At 42.6% G+C, this 19,727-nt stretch overlaps 1 protein-coding gene across 3 annotated transcripts in view; it reads left to right on the forward strand.

The window, feature by feature from the left end:
• The first annotated feature begins 4,210 nt into the window (after window positions 1-4,210).
• The window catches only part of LOC106604535 (follistatin-related protein 5), a 211,253-nt gene continuing 195,736 nt past the window's right edge, over window positions 4,211-19,727 (forward strand). The window contains exon 1 of one of the 3 annotated variants that reach the window (XM_014199254.3): window positions 4,211-4,534. In XM_014199254.3, the coding sequence (XP_014054729.3) occupies window positions 4,512-4,534 (23 nt within the window). In that variant the 5' untranslated portion in view covers window positions 4,211-4,511. The remainder of the gene's footprint in view (window positions 4,535-19,727) is intronic. The other 2 variants (XM_014199251.3, XM_014199252.3) reach the window with 2 other exon arrangements.

Here is a 19,727-nt window from a genome sequence, read left to right on the forward strand (position 1 = left end):
AAACACAATGCCAACAGGGATGCAAGTTCTTTGGGGGGAAAAACGGTATACCTCAATCAACTACTGTTATAGAAAAAAATACAACTTACTTTGTGTTTGTGTGTGTGTGTGTGTGTGTGTGTGTGTGTGTGTGTGTGTGTGTGTGTGTGTGTGTGTGTGTGTGTGTGTGTGTGTGTGTGTGTGTGTGCGCGTATGTGTGTGTGTGCCTCTCTGTTGATTGTGACAAGGGTAATTAGCTATCTCTCTCCTCTTCGTGGCGTGAGTGTCCAAATCCTGTTGCATTTTCAACATCACTTCGATTACAAAAGTGCTTTGATCAAGTTTGAAAAGTAATTTCCTATAATCACCACCTTTATCACCTTCATTTGTACTTCTAAAGTTCTTGTTTTCTTGTTTCTCCTAACATCTTCAAATGTTTAGCTAGACAAAAGGTTAGCTAGAGGTACTTAAAGGGGCAATCTGCAGTTGCTACATCCATTTTCTGGACTTATAAATGAATGATATGTACTCATTGATTCTATAACTTATAAAGGCCTCATGAGCTTAGTTCAACTGTCGTACCCCATCAGAACCCAAAATAAAAGCTTGTTTTACGTCAATGTTTGTAAACAAAGTAAATGTAAACAAACACTCTATAGCCTCAAAACTTGGTTAAAACGTACATTATAATATCATGGATGGCCACTCCTTGAATCCATAGCTCTGTCTATGAATTTGAGAGTGGTTACATTTCTCCAGCCCCATCCCTCAGCTTTCCACCAAAACATGGGCGGGGGTGCACTTTTTTATTGCTTAAATTACTGATTGACGCTTTAACTGACCCAACTAATATGAACCATATTTTTTCCCTCTCTCAGACTCTCCCTGCCCAGGCTTGGTGGAAGGACATCCAGGCTGCCAGCTAAGGTGTGTGGGCTCTGGTTGGATACTGCCCTGAGACTGAACCCCTATTTACTGATGGTGAGTAATGATTTCTCTTTCAGGCAGAGATTCCAGGGACTGGAAGTGGAATCGAGGGAAGGTGTGTCTCCACTCGCCCACGACTTCAGAAGTCAGTGTCTCAACTCTCAAGGTAATATATCACTGCCAAGTCAGTGCCCACCCAGCAAACCAGGAACATTCCCAGAACATTAGCCAAGATGATCAATAAATTCAAATTAGGGTTATTTTTTAAATTAAATTTATTTATTTAACTAGGCAAGCCAGTTACGAACAAATTCTTATTTACAATGACGGCCTACCCCAGCCAAACCCAGACAACACTAAGCCAATTGTGCACCACCCTCTGGGACTCCCAATCACAGCCAGTTGTGATACAGCCTGGAATCAAACAAGGGTCTGTAGTGACACCTCTAGCACTGAGATGCAGTGCCTTAGACCGCTGCGCCACTTGGGAGCTTCTATCTAACATCAGGATGATAACATCCCCCCCAAAGTTCAAAGAATGTTTTTTATAAAATAATATAAAAATGAAATATCCTTGGAATGTCTGTAATAACCACCACAGAACATTCCCCAAAAGGTATCATAGGTTTCCAGGTAATGTAATGACACAATGTGTCAGTAATGTAATACCATCAAAAGTAAGTTGGTTCTGTGAAAGTTCCCACAACATTCGTTAGGTTGAGGCAAATGCTCTCGTTACACAAAAACTGTCCAGCTGTACTGATGATTAGAGAATGTTTGTACAAAACATTTGCCTGATGTTACAAGAACGTTCCAAGAACCCATTTAATCTGTTCTTAAAGGTTCAAAGTCCTAAATAACTGTTGTCTCCATATTAGGTTAGTTTTAGTTGTGTTGATGTTGCTGATGCTTTGGTAACCCTTTCTGTGATCTGTCTAAGTGTAATGCATTATGAATGGCATTTAAAGTGCCATTATTTTGGCCCTTAGTGCTAGTCCTACTAAGGATTACTTTAACATATGAAGGCTTATTAAAACAGGCATGATAAACGCATACTGACTAAATGTATTAATTAAGCTTCACAAACAGGTGACATTATGCATTATAAGGCTAACTACACTGAAAAAACTATAAATGCAAAATGTAAAGTTCTGGTCCCATGTTTCATGAGCTGAAAGAAAAGATCCCAGAAATGTTCCATATGCACAAAAAGCTTATTTCTCTCAAATGGTGTGAACAAATATGTTAACATCCCTGTTAAGAAGCATTTTACCCTTTGTCAAGATAATCCATCCACCTGACAGGTGTGGCTTATCAACAAGCTGATCAAACAGTATGATCATTACACAGGTACACCTTGTGCTGGGTACAATAAAAGGCCACTCTAAAATGTGTCATTTTGTCACACAACACAATGCCACAGATGTCTCAAGTTTTGAGGGAGTGTGCAATTGGCATGCTGACTGCAGGAATGTCCACCAGAGCTATTGCCAGAGAATTGAACGTTAATTTCTCTATCATAAGCCGACTCGTTTTAGAGAATTTGGCAGTGTGTCCAACCGGCCTCACAACCGCAGACCATGTGTAACCACTCCAGCCCAGGACCTCCACATCCGGCTTCTACACCTGCGGGATCGTCTGGGGGGGCTGGCTCCCAATTAGGTGGGCCTATGCCCTCCCAGGCCCACCTACAGTATAGCTGCACCCCTGCCCAGTCATGTGAAATCCATATATTAGGGCCTAATTAATTGTTTTTATTGACTGATTTCTTGATATGAACTGTAACTCAGCAAAATCTTTGAAATTGTTGCATATTGCGTTTATATTTTTGTTCAGTGTAAAGGAGCTTATGACTCCTTGTAACAGACAATACAAATGAATAAGAGCAGATGAATGCACTAATAATAATACATTGCACACAAAGGCTGGATAGGAGTTTTTTAAATATTCAGACAAGGACAAAGGTGTCCCATTGTCAGATAATTTTACCAAGGCATCACACTGAGAGCTTTGTGTTGGTGTCAAGAGGTCGAGTAGAGAGGTCATCTAACATCACTCTGATTCTTCTTACACAACCCTCTTAGAACCATAAGTGCCAACCAAGTCTGAGTGCGGGGCCCGGGGTCCCATGCGCCAAGGCCTAGTAATTCAGCCTGTCACAGTGGTTGTAGCCGAGGTTGACAATGCAATCTGGAGCTCTGCAGAACACTTTCATGGATAATAGAATGTGAAACTCCAGTCACAAAATCACATCTGTGGTATTGCTTCCACACCCCATTAGAGTACCATCATAATCCTTTTCAAAATAAGAGACACATAAGACTGGATGTATTTGCCCATTCAATGTCTGAAATAATCATGCTTAGTTCTCATGCACATATTGACATTTACATATTTCCCCTGTTTTCTCCAATACCATATTTCACATATAAATGTATGACAATTTGATAAATCGATGCAATTTCAGCAATATCTGGGTGAGATGTGTCTTCTGTGCACAGATGTGCCATGATACACACAAGCCCGTTGGGAGAATGTTTTATGGAATGTTTCCACTTATTCCAACCATAAATCATGCTGTAACTTCATTTGGCAGTGGCAATGACATGGTTGACATATGGGGCTGGATGACTATCCGTGTGCATCATGTTTGATTATGTTAATGTGCATGTGACACATAGCTATTTTGGCTTGAATGTTGATCATGCTTGGTGACTTAAAATAAAATGATATTTGAATATGCCTATACACATACTTAGCCTGGAATTCAAAGATAATTGTTCAGTTTCACTATTGTTTCAAGAAGGATAGGGTTCCTGGTTTACCATATCAATTTATTGAGATGTAGTCAGCTCAATTTCCATTGAAAAGGTTCTGTGTTTGGTAGAATAACTTGAAGGAATATGCTTTTACAACACTGTTCAGTTTAGAAAAAAATGTGGTACAATTTGATAATGTGCGTATTGATGAGCAAAATATGAATAATTTCCCGAAAACATAGATTATTGTATTAGTATGTATTTGTAATACCTCCTCTGTTAATGGTGACTTACTTGCATGATGATTTGCAGGACTTGACTGACTAATTTCAGTGATGCAAAATTCTGAACAGTAGGAAGGGGGACATTCGATATCCCCCCAACCCCAATTCATTTCAAGTCAAGGACATTTATATCCAGCGAATGGAATCAGACGAGGCAGATTGTCTGTCTCCACTCTCGCTCTGGAGGAGCTTTCTGCGGGGCTTTTGATTGGTTCGTCCTGTGATTGTATGTAAATCGGATCGGGACGCAGCCAGTAGGTGAGGTTGGAGCTGGTGGCTGGTGCCTCAGTGGCACAGGAGACAAGAGAGTGAGTTTAGACCGCTGCTTCTAACGGAGCTGTCTACTCCTCCGGTGGTGCTGTGCTGAAGATCAGGGATTCGCTCTTTATACAAAATGGTTGATGGTATTCGAAAAGGATTTACAGACTACCCGTTTATAAACTTATTCTAAGGTCTATTGTGTGGATTTCTAGTTACAAACGGTGGATTTCATCTGACCCATTTGACATATAGTTGTGAACTACAGTTTCTTTTTCTAATCTCGTGCGGATTATCCTTCTGGATGGTTTGCGTCTGGACATACAGGTAAAACACAATAGACATGGATATTTCTAGTGTTTCTTCTGCTAAAAACAAATGAAAAATGTGAAATGTGAATATAAATATACAACATAGTCCACTGAAAGTGCACCTTACATAAAAGTGTGTTTCATTTATCCTCGAACTGCAATGTAATCGACATCAAGGGCAAACCCCTCCGTAAAACTATTTCCCCATTACCTGAAACCTGTCCTCTTATTTAAATACAATATTCTAAGAATATATGTATCGGGTTTGGGATTTAGTTTACTTACCACAGGTCTTGATAAACTCATCTATGCCGTCTGAACTGGAGGCAATAGGCTACAGTTCAGTTGATGGCAATGAAGTTGTGAGTTGAGTATGCATGGTTTACTCTGTTAGTGCGCTATAGGCTACTCCGCTACTGTAGCCTGCTAGAATTCCGTGAGGGGTAGCCTAGTTCTGAAACAAAGTCAATATTTTGGGGAATGTCAGGGACGCTCCATGCCAGTGCTTCGTGCGTTTAATTTCGCTGCATAGTATTAGCGTGTTATTTTTTTCTTTAGCACACTAATCCTTGAGTGACACCGTTAGCGGCTGAGGGATTATACTCGAGTTTTATTTTCATCCTCTCTCTCGCTGCGCGTGACTCATTTAGCTATAGGCATAGTCTTGTATGAGACCGTGATGGCCATTCATTCTATATGTTTGATTCCCCCCTCTGAATTGTTGTACTGTATTTTAGTCTTTAAATCCGACTGGATAGTGCTTCTCGGTTTGAATAAACTCTTAAGTATTTCATTGTTTTATTCCAATGACCTCTTTGTTGTTTAAATGGGTTGATTGGAGAAAATCTACCCAATGTGTTTTTGGATTGTCTGTCTCTGACAGGCCTATAATGACCCTCTACTTCTCTCTGCCCCTTGCCATCCAAACTGGAAGGTAACAGTCATTAGAAACTCATTAGAAACTCCCAGACTATTAATGAAAGGGTAGTGCTTTTTGAATTAGGGATGCATAGGCCATCTCCCCAAACTTTCCAGATATATTTCAACCTTCTTTGCCATTTCACTACACAGCTCAACCTCTCATGTCAGGTACAGCCATTGCATTTAAAGAAAGCCTGCAGAGCCACATTGATTCAAGTTCGTTAGAAGGCTAAGAATATGGAGTTGCATTTAAAGAAAGCCGGCAGAGCCACATTGATTCAAATTCATTAAAAGGCTATGAATATGGAGAAGATGCTTTTAACAGTCATTCAACCAGTAACACTATTAATATTCAAGCATCGCCCATGCTGTTCACTCACTCTATCGATCAGCTGTTTCTAATTGTGAGCTTCCATTTAATGGGTTTGTGCCAACAGACAGACTCATAAACAGACAGACAGACAGACAGACAGACAGACAGACAGACAGACAGACAGACAGACAGACAGACAGACAGACAGACAGACAGACAGACAGACAGACAGACAGACAACTCTTACCCTACGAGGTCCGGAACCTGCCGGTTTTCTGTTCTATCTAATAATTAATTGCACCCACCTGGTGTACCAGGTCTAAGTCAGTCCCTGATTAGAGGGGAATAATGAAAAAACCCAATGGAACTGGCTTCTAGGTCCAGAGTTGAGTTTGAGGGCTTTATACTTTCATCAACTAGTTTCTATCAGTGTCTTTTGAAGTTGTGGATGGCCTGTAGTGGGATGAATGTTACATGAGTGATGATGAGGCAAGTGACCTATAACAACTCTCTTTACATAAACAGGTATGTAGGTATACAAGCATGCATGATACAACATTTCACACATCCACTCCCCCCCCCCCACACACACACACACACACACACACACACACACACACACACACACACACACACACACACACACACACACACACACACACACACACACACACACACATCCACACACACACACACACACAGAATAGCACCTCATAATCAGCACATGTTGACGTAATAATGTTGTTGGAATACCAAACATAATACATTCCTCTGTAGACAGGCATTGATGAAACAGCAGGAATTAATGTGCGCTCTGCCTCTCGTTACAATGACTTGGCAATTACCCTGGGGACAAAACCAACGCGTGCACATTCGCTACTCAAAGTGGCATATTTCTTTCCCGAAAGGAAATCATCAGGAATCTCAGCCTGTATTCATGAAGCGTCTAGGACTTCTGATCTAGGATCAGGTCCCCGCAGTTTAATCATTGCTATCTAAAAAAGCAAAACTGATCCCAGATTAGTACTGCTTTTCTGATATTCCTGAATTTCGTCCCTAGTCAGGGTAGTGGTGGTAGTGTTGGTATGGATGGTAGTGGAAAGCCATGCTTCTATTGCTCTTGTAAAGCAAAGTCATTTCACTTTCATTTCATTGTCTATTTCTTCAGTTCTTTTCTCAGCTTTAGTATAGAGATAATGACAAGGTATTTTCTTGTATCTAGACTACTGGTAGTGATGGTGGTGATGGTCGTGATAGTAGTGGTGGTAGGGATGCTAGTGATGGTGCTGATGGTGGTTATGGTAGTGATGGTTGTGGTGATAGTGATGGTCAGGATGGTAGTGGTGGAAGTAATGGCAGTGATGGTAGTGATGGTAGTGGTGGTAGGGATGGTGGTGATGGTGGTCATGGTGGTGATGGAAGTGGTGGTAGGGATGGTAGTGATGGTATTGGTGGTAGTGATGGTGGGGATGGTGGTGATGGTATTGATTGTAGGGATGGTGGTGATGGTAGGGATGGTTGTGATGGTGGTGATGGTAGTGGTGGTAGTGATGGTATTAATGGTTGTGGTGGTAGTGATGGTCATGGTGGTGATTGTAGTTATGGTAGTGATGGTGGTGATGGTAGTGATGGTAGTGGTGAAAGGGATATTAGGGATGGTGGTGATGGTGGTCATGGTGGTGATGGAAGTGGTGGTGGGGATGGTGGTGATGGTAGCGATTGTGGTGATGGTTGTGATGGTGGTGATGGTTGTGATGGCAGTAATGGTAATGAGGGTAGTGATAGTAGTGATGGTTGTGATGGTTGTGATGGTAGTGGTGGTAGGGATGGTAGTGATGGTTGTGATGGTAGTGGTGGTAGTGTTGGTATGGATGGTGGTGGAAAGCCATGCTTCTATTGCCCTTGTAAAGCAAAGTCATTTCACTTTCATTTCATTGTCTATTTCTTCAGTTCTTTTCTCGGCTTTAGTATAGAGATAATGTCAAGGTATTTTCTTGTATCTAGACTACTGGTAGTGATGGTGGTGATGGTGGTGATGGTAGTGATGGTAGTGGGGGTAGGGATGGAAGTGATAGTGGTGCTGATGGTGGTAATGGTAGCGATGGTAGTGGTTTTAGTGATGGTAGGGATGGTGGTGATGGTAGTGATGGTTGTTGTGGTAATGATGGTCAGGATGGTAGTGGTGGAAGTAATGGCAGGGATGGGAGTGATGGTAGTGGTGGTAGTGATGGTGGGGATTCTGGTGATTGTAGTGATGGTTGTGATGGAATTGATGGTAGTGATGGTAGAGATGGTGGTGATGGTAGGGATGATTGCGATGATACTGACAGTTTGAATGGTATTGGTGGTAGTGATGGTGGTGATGGTAGTGGTGGTAGTGATGGTAGGGATGGTTTTGATGGTGGTGATGGTAGGAATGGTTGTGATGGTAGAGATGGTGGTGCGTAGTGATGGTAGTAATGGTAATAAGGGTAGTGATGGTGGTGATGGTGGTGATGGTAGGGATGGTTGTGATGGTAGAGATGGGGGTGTGTAGTGATGGTGGTGATGGTGGTGATGGTTGTGGTGGTAGTGGTAGTGGTGGTAGGGACGGTAGGGATGGTGGTGATGGTAGTGGTGGTAGTTGTAGTGGTGGTAGGGACGGTAGGGATGGTGGTGATGGTAGTGGTGGTAGTTGTAGGGATGGTGGTGATAGTAGTCATGGTAGGGATAGGAGTGATGGTTGTTTTAGGGATGGTGGTGATTGTAGTTATGGTAGGGATGTTGGTAATGGTAGTTGTGGTAGTGATGGTAGGGATGGATGTGATGGTAGTGATGGCAGGGATGGTAGTGGTGGTAGGGATGTTGGTGATGGTAGTGAAAGTAGTTGTGGTAGTGATGGTAGTGATGGTAGTGCTTGTGGAGATGGTAGGGATGTTAGTGGTGGAAGTGATGGTGGTGATTGTAGTGATGGTAGTGATGGTGGTGATGGTAGGGATGGTACTGATGGTAGTGATAATTAGGGATTTGGTGATGGTAAGGATGGTGGTGATGGTAGTGATGGTTGTGATGGTAGTGATGGTAGGGATGGCAGTGATGGTGGTGATGGTATTGATTGTGGGATGGTAGTGATGGTAGGGATGGTGGTGGTGATGGTAGTGGTGGTAGTGATGGTGGTGATGGTAGTGGTGGTAGTAATGGTAGGGATGGTAGTTATGTTATTGATGGTAGTGGTGGTAGTGGTAGTGGTGTTGATAGTGATGGTAGTGGTGGTAGTGGTGGTAGTTGTGGTAGTGATGGTGGTGATGGTGGTGATGGTAGGGATGGCAGTGATGGTGATGATAGTAGGGTTTGTGTTGATGGTAGGGATGGTTGTTATGTTATTGATGGTAGGGGTGGTAGTGGTAGTGGTGTTGATAGTGATGGTAGTGGTGGTAGTTGTGGTAGTGATGGTGGTGATGGTAGGGATGGCAGTGATGGTGGTGATAGTAGGGATTGTGTTGATGGTAGGGATGGTTGTTATGTTATTGATGGTAGTGATGTTTGTGATGCTAGTGATGATGGTGATGATAGGGATGGTAGTGATGGTAGTGATTGTGGAGATGGTAGGTATGTTATTGGTGGAATTAATGGTGGGGATGGTAGTGATGGTAGGGGTGGTACGGGTGCTAGGGGTGGTAGGGATTGTAGTGATGCTAGTGGTAGGGATGGTGATGCTAATGGTGGTAGTGATGGTAGGGATGGTGGTGATGGTAGTGAGGGTAGTGGTGGTAGTTGTGGTAGTGATTGTGGAGATGGTAGGGATGTTATTGGTGAAAGTGATGGTAGGGGTGCTAGGGGTGGTAGGGATTGTAGTGATGCTAGTGGTAGGGATGGAGATGATGGTAGTCAATGGTAGGAATGTTTGAGTGGTAGTTGTGGTAGGGATGGTAGTGATGGTTATGACGGTAGTGATGCTAGTGATGGTATTGTTGGCATGTATGGTAGTGGTTGTAGGGATGGTAGGGATGGTGGTGATGGTAGTGATGGTAGGAGAAGTAGGGATGGTAGGGGGGAAAGGGGATGAAATTACGAATAGAATACCACAGCGAGGGAGTAAATGTTTTGCAAAAACTTGTATCATACTACTCTACCCTGATCCTCAATGCTTAAACTGGGTCTGGGAAACCGGACCAAAGTGTTTAGGGTGAGGGATTAGTGGTCAGTTAGGGACTTAACTTACTGTAACATTTGCCTGACAGTGTGTTGGAATAGGGGTTATTTATGGCTATAGCCTGGCAAAGTCACTATTTGATGGGCTATGAGAAATACACCACGTATACCCCTTCAAATTAGTGGATTCGGCTATTTCTGCCACACCAGTTGCTGACAGGTGTATGAATTTGAGCACACAGTCATGAAATCTCCATAGACAAACATTGGCAGTAGAATGTCCTAACCGAAGAGCTCAATGACTTTCAACATGGCACCATCATCGGATGCCACCTTTCCAATAAGTCAGTTTGTCGAATTTCTGCCCTGCTAGAGCTGCCCCGGGCAACTACAAGTGCTGTTATTGTGAAGTGGAAACGTCCAGGAGCAACAACGGCTCAGCCGCAAAGTGGAGACTGCCGAGTGCGGAAGCGTGTAGTGCGTACAAATCGTCTGTCCTCGGTTGCAACACTCACTACTGAGTTCCAAACTGCTTCTGGAAGCAATGTCAGCGCAAGAACGGTTCGTCGGGGGCTTCATGAAACGGGTTTCCATGGCCAAGCAGCCACAAACAAGCCTTAAATCACCATGCGCAACGCCAAGCATTGGCTGGAGTGGTGTAAAGCTTGCTGCCATTGGACTCTGGAGCAGTGGAAACGCGTTATCTGGAGTAATGAATCACGCTTCACCATCTGCATTTGGCGGTTGCCAGGCGAACGCTACCTGCCCAAACGCATAGTGCCAACTGTAAAGATTGGTGGAGGAGGAATAATGGTCTGGGACTGTTTTTCGTGGTTCGGTCTAGGCGCCTTAGGTCCTGCGAAGGGAAATCTTAACGCTACAGCATACAAAGACATTCTGGATGATTTTGTGGGTCCAATGTTGTGGAAACAGTTTGGGGAAGGCTCTTTCCTGTTTCAGAATGACAATGCCCCCATGCACAAAGCCAGGTCCATATAGAAATGGTTTGTTGAGATCGGTGTGGAAGAACTTGACTGGCCTGCACAGAGCCCTGACCTCAACCCCATCAAACACCTTTGTGATGAATTGGCCTAATTGCCCAACATTAGTGCCTGACTTCACTAATTCTCTTGTGGCTGAATGGAAACAAGTCCCCACAGCAATGTTCCAACATCTAGTTGAAAGCCTTCCCAGAAGAGTGGAGGATGTTATAGCAGCGAAGGGGGAACCAACTCCATTTTAATGCCCATGATTTTGTAATGAGATGTTCAATGAGCAGGTGTCCACATACTTTTGGTCATGTAGTGTTGCTTGTTGACTTTGACTGACTTTCTCTCAATTAGGTCTATGTGGGACCGATGAATAACACAGCCTAGGAATGCTATTGTAGGACATAAAGAGAGCAGTTACAGATGAGGGTGTTTACATCTCAATGAACATGTTAGCACTTAGCTTAGTGAGTCATTCAAAAACTGTAAGAATCCAACTGTAATAGTGTGGTTCATTATTTCTTATTTTTCCTTTCAAGTTCACTTCATTGTGGCACAGCAATGCTATTTGCTCAAAGTGTGGATTTCCATCAGTGCAGTATTAATCCCAGCCATGATGTACTACTTTCATTAGTGCAACATTATCACCTTTTCAGGGATCCAGTATTAATGTAAACATGTGACATGTTTATACATGGAGCTCAAGCTGTCTGCTGAGTACAGTATGCCTGTCTTTAACCCTGTGTGGGTTGATCCTTTTGGTCTTGAAGGCAGATGGTCAGGTCGCTGTTATCTAGTTCATTATCTTGTTCATTGTGATGGGGGAGGGTTAACGGGTTAACACAAGCTCAGCCCCTGTGGCTGTGTGGTAATCCTGTATGTACAGTAGGGTGTGTGTGACTGTGTGTGCTTGTGTGGTGCATATGTATGTGTTTGTGTGTGGTTATTGGGTGGAGATCAAAACACTGAATGTTGTTGTCTTTGCTGTTTGCTCTCTGGTTATTATGTAGGGGACCAGCAGGCCATTGCCATTGACCGTGCTGAGGAGTCTGACCATGCGTCACATTTTAATAGTTGCACGTGTCACGACTAGCTGCACATCACAGCACTGGCCAAGTGTGACTACATTGTTCTGGCCTTCTTTATATATCACCGTGTTTATGTAATGTTGTGTATCGTTCGTGGAAAGCCCTGCTTCTATTGTTCTTGCATAGCAAAGTAATTTCACTTTTATTTCAATGCCTAAGTATTTTCTTGTATCTACAGTACAATATATGAGCATGTATTGCTGCAACAATCCCACTGAAGGTGTGACATTCAGTCCTTTGAGACATAGATTGTTATTTTTCCCAAGGCCAGTAACTTTATCACAGGTGGTTGTCCAAAACCAGGTGAATAATGCAACACACTCTGAGGATAAATGAAGTTACATTTTAGTAAGCAATAGTTGTCACAGCTGTCGTATGAAGGAGATACACACGCACAGCGTGTGTATCGTTCCACATTTAATTTAAACTGTGAAACTATGTAAGACATACAAATAAACTAATAAACAAAACAACAAACCGTGACGAAGAGGTGCAACATACACTACCTCAAAATATAATCTCCCACAAACCCAGGTGGGAAAAACAACTACTTAAATATGATCCCCAATTAGAGACAACGATGACCAGCTGCCTCTAATTGGAGATCATCCCCCCAAAAAACAACATAGAAAAACAGAAACTAGAACCACACAACATAGAACATTTTAACTAGACAAAACCCCCTGTCACGCCCTGACCTACTCTACCATAGAAAATAAAAGCTTTCTATGGTCAGGACGTGACAATAGCAAGTCATTGACCACAGTGTAAGACCAGTAAAAGTAAGCCTTGCATTCGAAATGGCTTGTAGTGCATTCATACCCAATATATTTAAGTATTATGAGACTTCTAGTACATTGAATGGTGCTTTTATCCAAATTGAATTGACGGCAATATCTCGTTGACTGCTGATAATGTTGTTGCATTCTGCTGGTGGTGCTGAGAGCTGAGAGATAATCACTGCTGACACGCTTGGTCATAGAAATTCCACATTTCATTTTCAAGTGTTTCAGGATTTCCAAGGATAATTTATCAAAGGTCACCTTTGGAGAGGAGGGCTTTGTCGCCACAGTGTGTTACTTGTAGATGTGATCTAAGCATTCATCTGTGCTGGTTTATTTTAGAACCGACTGAATACATGGAGGAAAGAGGGGAACTTGTTAATATAAGGATACTGTAATTCGCTTGGAAACAGTTATATTTGTATGTAGAATGTTTTTGTTTCGTATGTGCAGATGATAGAAGTCTGGCTTTACGGACAGACAGATTGATGGACATGCCAGTCAGGGAGACGGACAGAGCCACATGCACGCACGCACGCACGCAAGCATGCACGCACACACACACACTTCCGAAGCATTTGGACATTTCTCCTTCAGCGGACACATTTATCTTCAGTGCGGGGGAGGGGGGGATGCAATACGCAAAGCATACGTTCAAAGCTCATGTGATCACATTTTATGTGTTGTGATGATATCTGAATGAAACCAGATAACAGCCTCAGAAAAAGGATTTGGGATAACAAATAATGCTCTCACAACATGTAGACCACAAACGCACACAAAGGGCTGTCTCCTCGCTCATCTCTTGTCTGGTGGGGTACGCGTGCGCCGGCGTTATCCGCCTGCCATTTAGAAGCTGTGTTACTCATGTATTGAGTCAGGGATATTTATTGTTTGTTCGGTGTCCATTTTAGGACACCCTCAGCCTCTTGGCTCACCACTCACAATGAGGGCTGAGAGGGTGAGCGTACAACTCTGTTTCCTCCATATGCATTTGGTGGCTGTGTTTCTCACAAGGAGAGGTGAGGCTTGAGGTTGTCCTAGAATGGGCACCGTACATCTGCCCATAGGCCAGGAAAAGTCTTCTGGTTCCTCTCTTATCCTTTTAAGACGGGCACATGATTGATGCCCCATGGCTTAGGTCATGTGACCACTCATGGACATGCTGGAAGGATGCTAATAATTGCCCTGTAGGTAGAGGGATTGTCTAAGGACAGTCTATTTGTCTATGTCTATGGGGTCAATGGGACAGATCTCTCAGGGCCTTTTCATCTGAATGACTGTTACTCATGTATAGGATGATAAACCTCAGTCACATACTGATACTTTAAAGTGGTGTGGTTGTGAGAGGTGTCACTCATCTACTGTTCAGAGATCACAACAAGACGGCACATGGAAATGTTACGTTTGCGTACCGTCAGCTTAGTTTTTTAATGCAGTATGAGGAAGACAGCACAAATGACTTTATGAAGTGTCTATGCATCACAGAAGGGATTGTACCTTTAATATAACGTAACTACTGAGAGTCGTTTCATCCATTGCACCATCAAAACCTTCAGATAACTGACAATGTAAAGGCTGCAACTGGGCAGAATCCACAGTAGTTTTCAGAGCATACAACTGTAAGCTCAGCAGCGAGTCAGGCAGCGAAAGAGACACCACATAAGAGGGACACCTTTTCTACCCATACGTTCAAATAAACATCTGTTGTCATGTCGTTGAAGATTAATACTTTCCAAGTACACATTACATGTTTTTGTCTGTGCACTCATGCTTAGAAATATTCTATCTATTTTACTACACAATGCTTTTAATTTGTGGAAATGTATTGAGATATTTGAGAGGTCCATATGTTTTCTATATGTGTAGTCAGAGGGACACGTTGGTATTGGTGTAGAGTTCCCATATAAACCATGCACATATTGCCTAGAGGCTGCAATTTTCAACACATTATCTATCTTCCAAGTATATAGTATGTGGTAATAATACTAAGTAACAATATGAGTTTTATATGTTCTGTATGTTCTGACCGAGTTAGTGTGAGGAATATGAGTTGAAGGCACATACACCACGTTGCAGGTAGGCAAAAGGCAACATTGGGTTCTGATGAGAAGTAGGTTTGAGCAGGGGCAAGTTTGGGCAACATATTCAGAAAGATTATCTCTCTTAGCCAACACGTTCAGAAAGATTATATCTCTTGGGCAACATATTGAGAAAGATTATATCTCTTGGGCAACATATTCAGAAAGATTATATCTCTTGGGCAACATATTCAGAAAGATTATATCTCTTGGGCAACATATTCAGAAAGATTATATCTCTTGGGCAACATATTGAGAAATATTATATCTCTTGGGCAACATATTCAGAAAGATGATATCTCTTGGGCAACATATTCAGAAAGATTATATCTCTTGGGCAACATATTCAGAAAGATTATATCTCTTGGGCAACATATTCAGAAAGATTATATCTCTTGGGCAACATATTCAGAAAGATTATATCTCTTGGGCAACATATTCAGAAAGATTATATCTCTTGGGCAACATATTCAGAAAGATTATATCTCTTGGGCAACATATTCAGAAAGATTATATCTCTTGGGCAACATATTGAGAAAGATTATATCTCTTGGGCAACATATTGAGAAAGATTATATCTCTTGGGCAACATATTCAGAAATATTATATATCTTAGGCAACATATTCAGAAAGATGATCTCTCTTGGGCAACATATTCGGAAAGATTCGATTCTATATTTTCTCCACAGTGGGTTTATTGTATATATTCTATATGTAGGTTGTTAGGAGAAAGAACAAGACAGCAAAATAAGCTCAACTCCTGTGAGAGTTACAGAGTTAAGAGCACAGCAGTAGTGCCGGAGGTTCAGTGCTGCTTTGAAACTGAAGGACCTCTCCCATCCCTTTATCTGCGTCAGCTACAATGTTGTCGGGCAGTGGGAGTGAGAGAAGTGCCACGATAACTCTAGGAAAGAAGACGTGGGAGAATGTTTGTGTGGCAGACACACAGAGCACAGCAGATGTTCCACTGTTCCCAGTGTGGATCTTGGAGACAAACAGCGGTAACTCCAACCCCAGAATTGATCTTTACACAGAAATACTGCTGAGCATGCTTAAAGAGATCTGCTCACCGGGGGATTGGATCTGTTTGCTGGAGTATATGGGAAAACACAAGTGGGAAGGAGTAGGAGTGTGGAGCGCTGGGATTGGGCAACTGTAGATCAATCACTTTACTAAATCATGATGTGAAGATCACTCAGTGGACTTATTTATTTCCCTGGTCAGGTCACATGGTCTGGACCAGTGGTTCCCAAACATTTTATAGTCCCGTACCCCTTCAAACATTCAACCTCCAGCTGCGTACCCCCTCTAGCGCCAGGGTCAGCGCACTCTCAAATGTTGTTTTTTACCATCATTGTAAGCCTGCCACACACACACACACACACACACACACACACACACACACACACACACACACACACACACACACACACACTATACAATACATTTATTAAACATAAGAATACATTTTTGTCACAACCCGGCTCATGGGAAGTGACAAAGAGCTATTAAAGGGCACAAATAATAATATAATAATAATCAATCATTTTGCTCTTTATTTAACCATCTTACATATAAAACGTTATTTGCTAATCGAAAATTGTGAATAACTCACCACAGGTTAATGAGACGAGTGTGCTTGAAAGGATGCTCTGCAATGTTGAGTTGTATTGGAGAGCGTCTCAGTCTTAAAGTGCCGACAATCCATTCTCACATAGGTACGTGGTTGCAAAGTGCATCAGTGTCTTAACAGCATGATTGCCAAGGCAGGATACTCTGAGCGCAGCCCAATCCAGAAATCTGGCAGTGGCTTCTGATTAAATTACATTTTCACAGAATCGCTTGTTGCTCTCTTGTTCAGATATCGGTAAGTGGACTGGAGGCAGGGCATGAAAGGGATAATGAATCCAGTTGTTTGTGTCATCTGTTTCGGGAAAGTACCTGCGTAATTGCGCACCCAACTCACTCAGGTGCTTCGATATATCACATTTGACATTGTCCGTAAGCATTGGTGTTCTTTTGCACACGAAAAATCATACAATGATGGAAAGACCTGTGTGTTGTCCTTGTTAATGCGGACAGAGAAGAGCTCCAACTTCTTATTTAGAGCCTCAATTTTGTCCCGCACATTGAATATAGTTGCGGAGGGTCGTTGTAATCCAAGATTCAGATCATTCAGGCAAGAAAAAACATCACCCAGATAGGCCAGTCGTGTGAGAAACTCGTCATCATGCAAGCGGTCAAACAACTAAAAATGATGGTCAGTTGTCACGCCCTGGCCAGTATAAGGGTTAATTGGTATTGTAGTTTGGTCAGGACGTGGCAGAGGGTATTCGTTTTATGGTATTCGGGGTGGTGTGTTTGTTGTAGGGGATTTGATTTGTGTATTTCCGGGGTTTTTGGGCACTGTTCCTTGTTATGTATGTCTATGATTGATCTAGCTGTTGTATATCTATGTGTGGTCAATTGGGGTTGGGACTCTCAATTGAAGGCAGGTGTTGTCATTTGCCTTTGATTGAGAGTCCCATATATTAGGGTGTGTTTGTATGTGTCTTTTGTGGGAGATTGTTGTGTGCACTGCGTTTGTTTGAGCCTGCCACACTGGTGCCGTTGTGAGTATTGTTTATTGTTTTGTTTTTCCTTCAAGTGGATACCTTACCTGTTTTTATCAGGAATAAACATGAGTGTCCACAATCCCGCTGCATTTTGGTCCTCCTTTCCTCAACACAAGGAAATACGTGACATCAGTAAAGAACTTTAAGCTCCTCTCTCATTTTTAAAAAACGTGTCAGTAATTTGCCCCTTGATAACCAGCACACTTCTGTATGTTGTAAAAGCGTTACATGGTCACTGCCCATATCATTGCATAGTGCAGAAAATATACGAGAGTTTAGGGAGCTTGCTTTAACAAAGTTAACCATTTTCACTGTCATGTCCAAAACATATTTCAAGCTATCAGACATTCCTTTGGCAGCAAGAGCCTCTCGGTGGATGCTGCAGTGCACCCAAGTGGCATAGGGAGCAACTGCTTGCACGCGCATTACCACTCCACTATGTCTCCCTGTCATGGCTTTTGCGCCATCAGTACAGATACCAACACATCTTGACCACCAACATCCATTTGATGTCACAAAGCTGTCCAGTACTTATAAAATATCCTCTCCTGTTGTCCTTGTTTCCAGTGGTTTGCAGAAGAGGATGCCTTCCTTAATTGACCCCCCATAAACGTAACGGACATATACCAGGAGCTGTGCCAGGCCCGCCACGTCTGTTGACTCATCCAGCTGTAACGCCTAGAATTCACTGGCTTGTATGCGAAGCAGTAATTGTTTCAAAACATCTCCTGCCATGTCACTGATGCATCGTGAAACAGTGTTGTGTTATGAAGGCATTGTCTGGGCCTTTCCCCCCAGCATTGTCCCAGCCATATCCACAGCAGCAGGAAGAATTAAGTCCTCCACAATAGTATGGGGCTTGCCCGTCCTAGCCACTCAGTACCTCACTATATAAGATGCTTCTAGCCCCTTCTAATTAATGGTATCTGTTGCTTTTATACATGTCTTACTACTCGAAGTCATCTTAATTCTCGCTCAAACACTCCTGTGGCTTATTTTTCAAATTGGCATGTTTTGTTTCTAAATGTCTGCACAAGAGGTTTCATCGAGTTGTGAGATAATACTTTTGCACTTAACACACTGTGGCTGAGGAAAGGCACTACTCCCAGTAAAAGTGAACCCCAAATCAATGTAGTTCTCATCATATTTGCACCACTTCGATGGTCCAGTGTCCCTGTCTGTTGTTCGGTGCTTTCCCGGGTAAGGGGGCAGTAGATCTTCGGCTGCAGCAGATTCATAACTGTCAGTGTCCATGCTAGCTGGGCTAACAACAAATGTATAATTACTGATGCTAGCATTGGATGTGCTCGTGGAAGCAGAACAACTTGTGTCGTCGACAGGTGCAGGTGTTGTACTGCTGGTAGTATAGCTGGTATGTGTCTCTATGAATGCGGGCCTTACTAAATGGACTTTGAAAATGTGAAGAATTTGTGTTTTTTTGTTAAAAAAATTATAATTTGTTTGTTTTATAAAAACAAATGTGAATCGCATTTTTATTTGGCGTACCCCCGACGGCATTGCGCATACCCATGGGGAATTCCTGGTCTCGACAATACTCTCTAGCCATCGCACAAAGAACAACACTTTCTCACCATAGCAACTCTACACATGTAGATCAACATAGAGAGATAAGCATATAGCTGACTCATAAACATGCAGTATTTTGAGTCAGGTTCACTCAACGGGCGATTTGCCAGCCCCCAAAAATGTAATTGCCTCTTAGTATGTCTATGGAAGAAAACCTCAGTCTCAAACCGCGTTAGTCAAATCATGTATATTTACGTCTCTGCCTCAACCTACAAGGTTAGAGGGTCAAATACGGTTAAACGATGTACAGGAGGTCATACAGTACAAACAAACCCCCTGCTGTAGTGAACCCCTGTGTACTGGTGCGTACATGCATGTAATAAGTAAAATCCCTCCACCTATCACAGTCCAGTCTCTCCAGTTGTCATGCAGTGCTGGTTCTATGGAGCGCAAAAACGGCTCAGATGGAGCTTTGCTGGGCACCTGTCAAAGTGGGATGTATTGTATACATTGTGAGTGCTAGGTAGTCATCATTTCAAAGTCAATGCCGAAGCTTAGACATGCTGTCTTGGATTTATAGCCACGAAACAGGCACCAAGTGCAGGCACCACTTTCAATCTCTCTCATTTTGCTCCCCACGCAAACACACACGGCTCTTAAGAGTTACGATTTGTCTCTCAAATGCAGCCTCTGATCAAATGAAAAAAGGATGTGGGTTTTACTTTAAAAGTGTTGCACTTCATTTGCCATCTTCCTGGAAGA

This window comes from Salmo salar, chromosome 05 (genome assembly GCF_965601325.2).
Source record: "Salmo salar chromosome 05, fSalSal1, whole genome shotgun sequence".
In the NCBI taxonomy this organism is placed as follows: domain Eukaryota; kingdom Metazoa; phylum Chordata; class Actinopteri; order Salmoniformes; family Salmonidae; genus Salmo; species Salmo salar.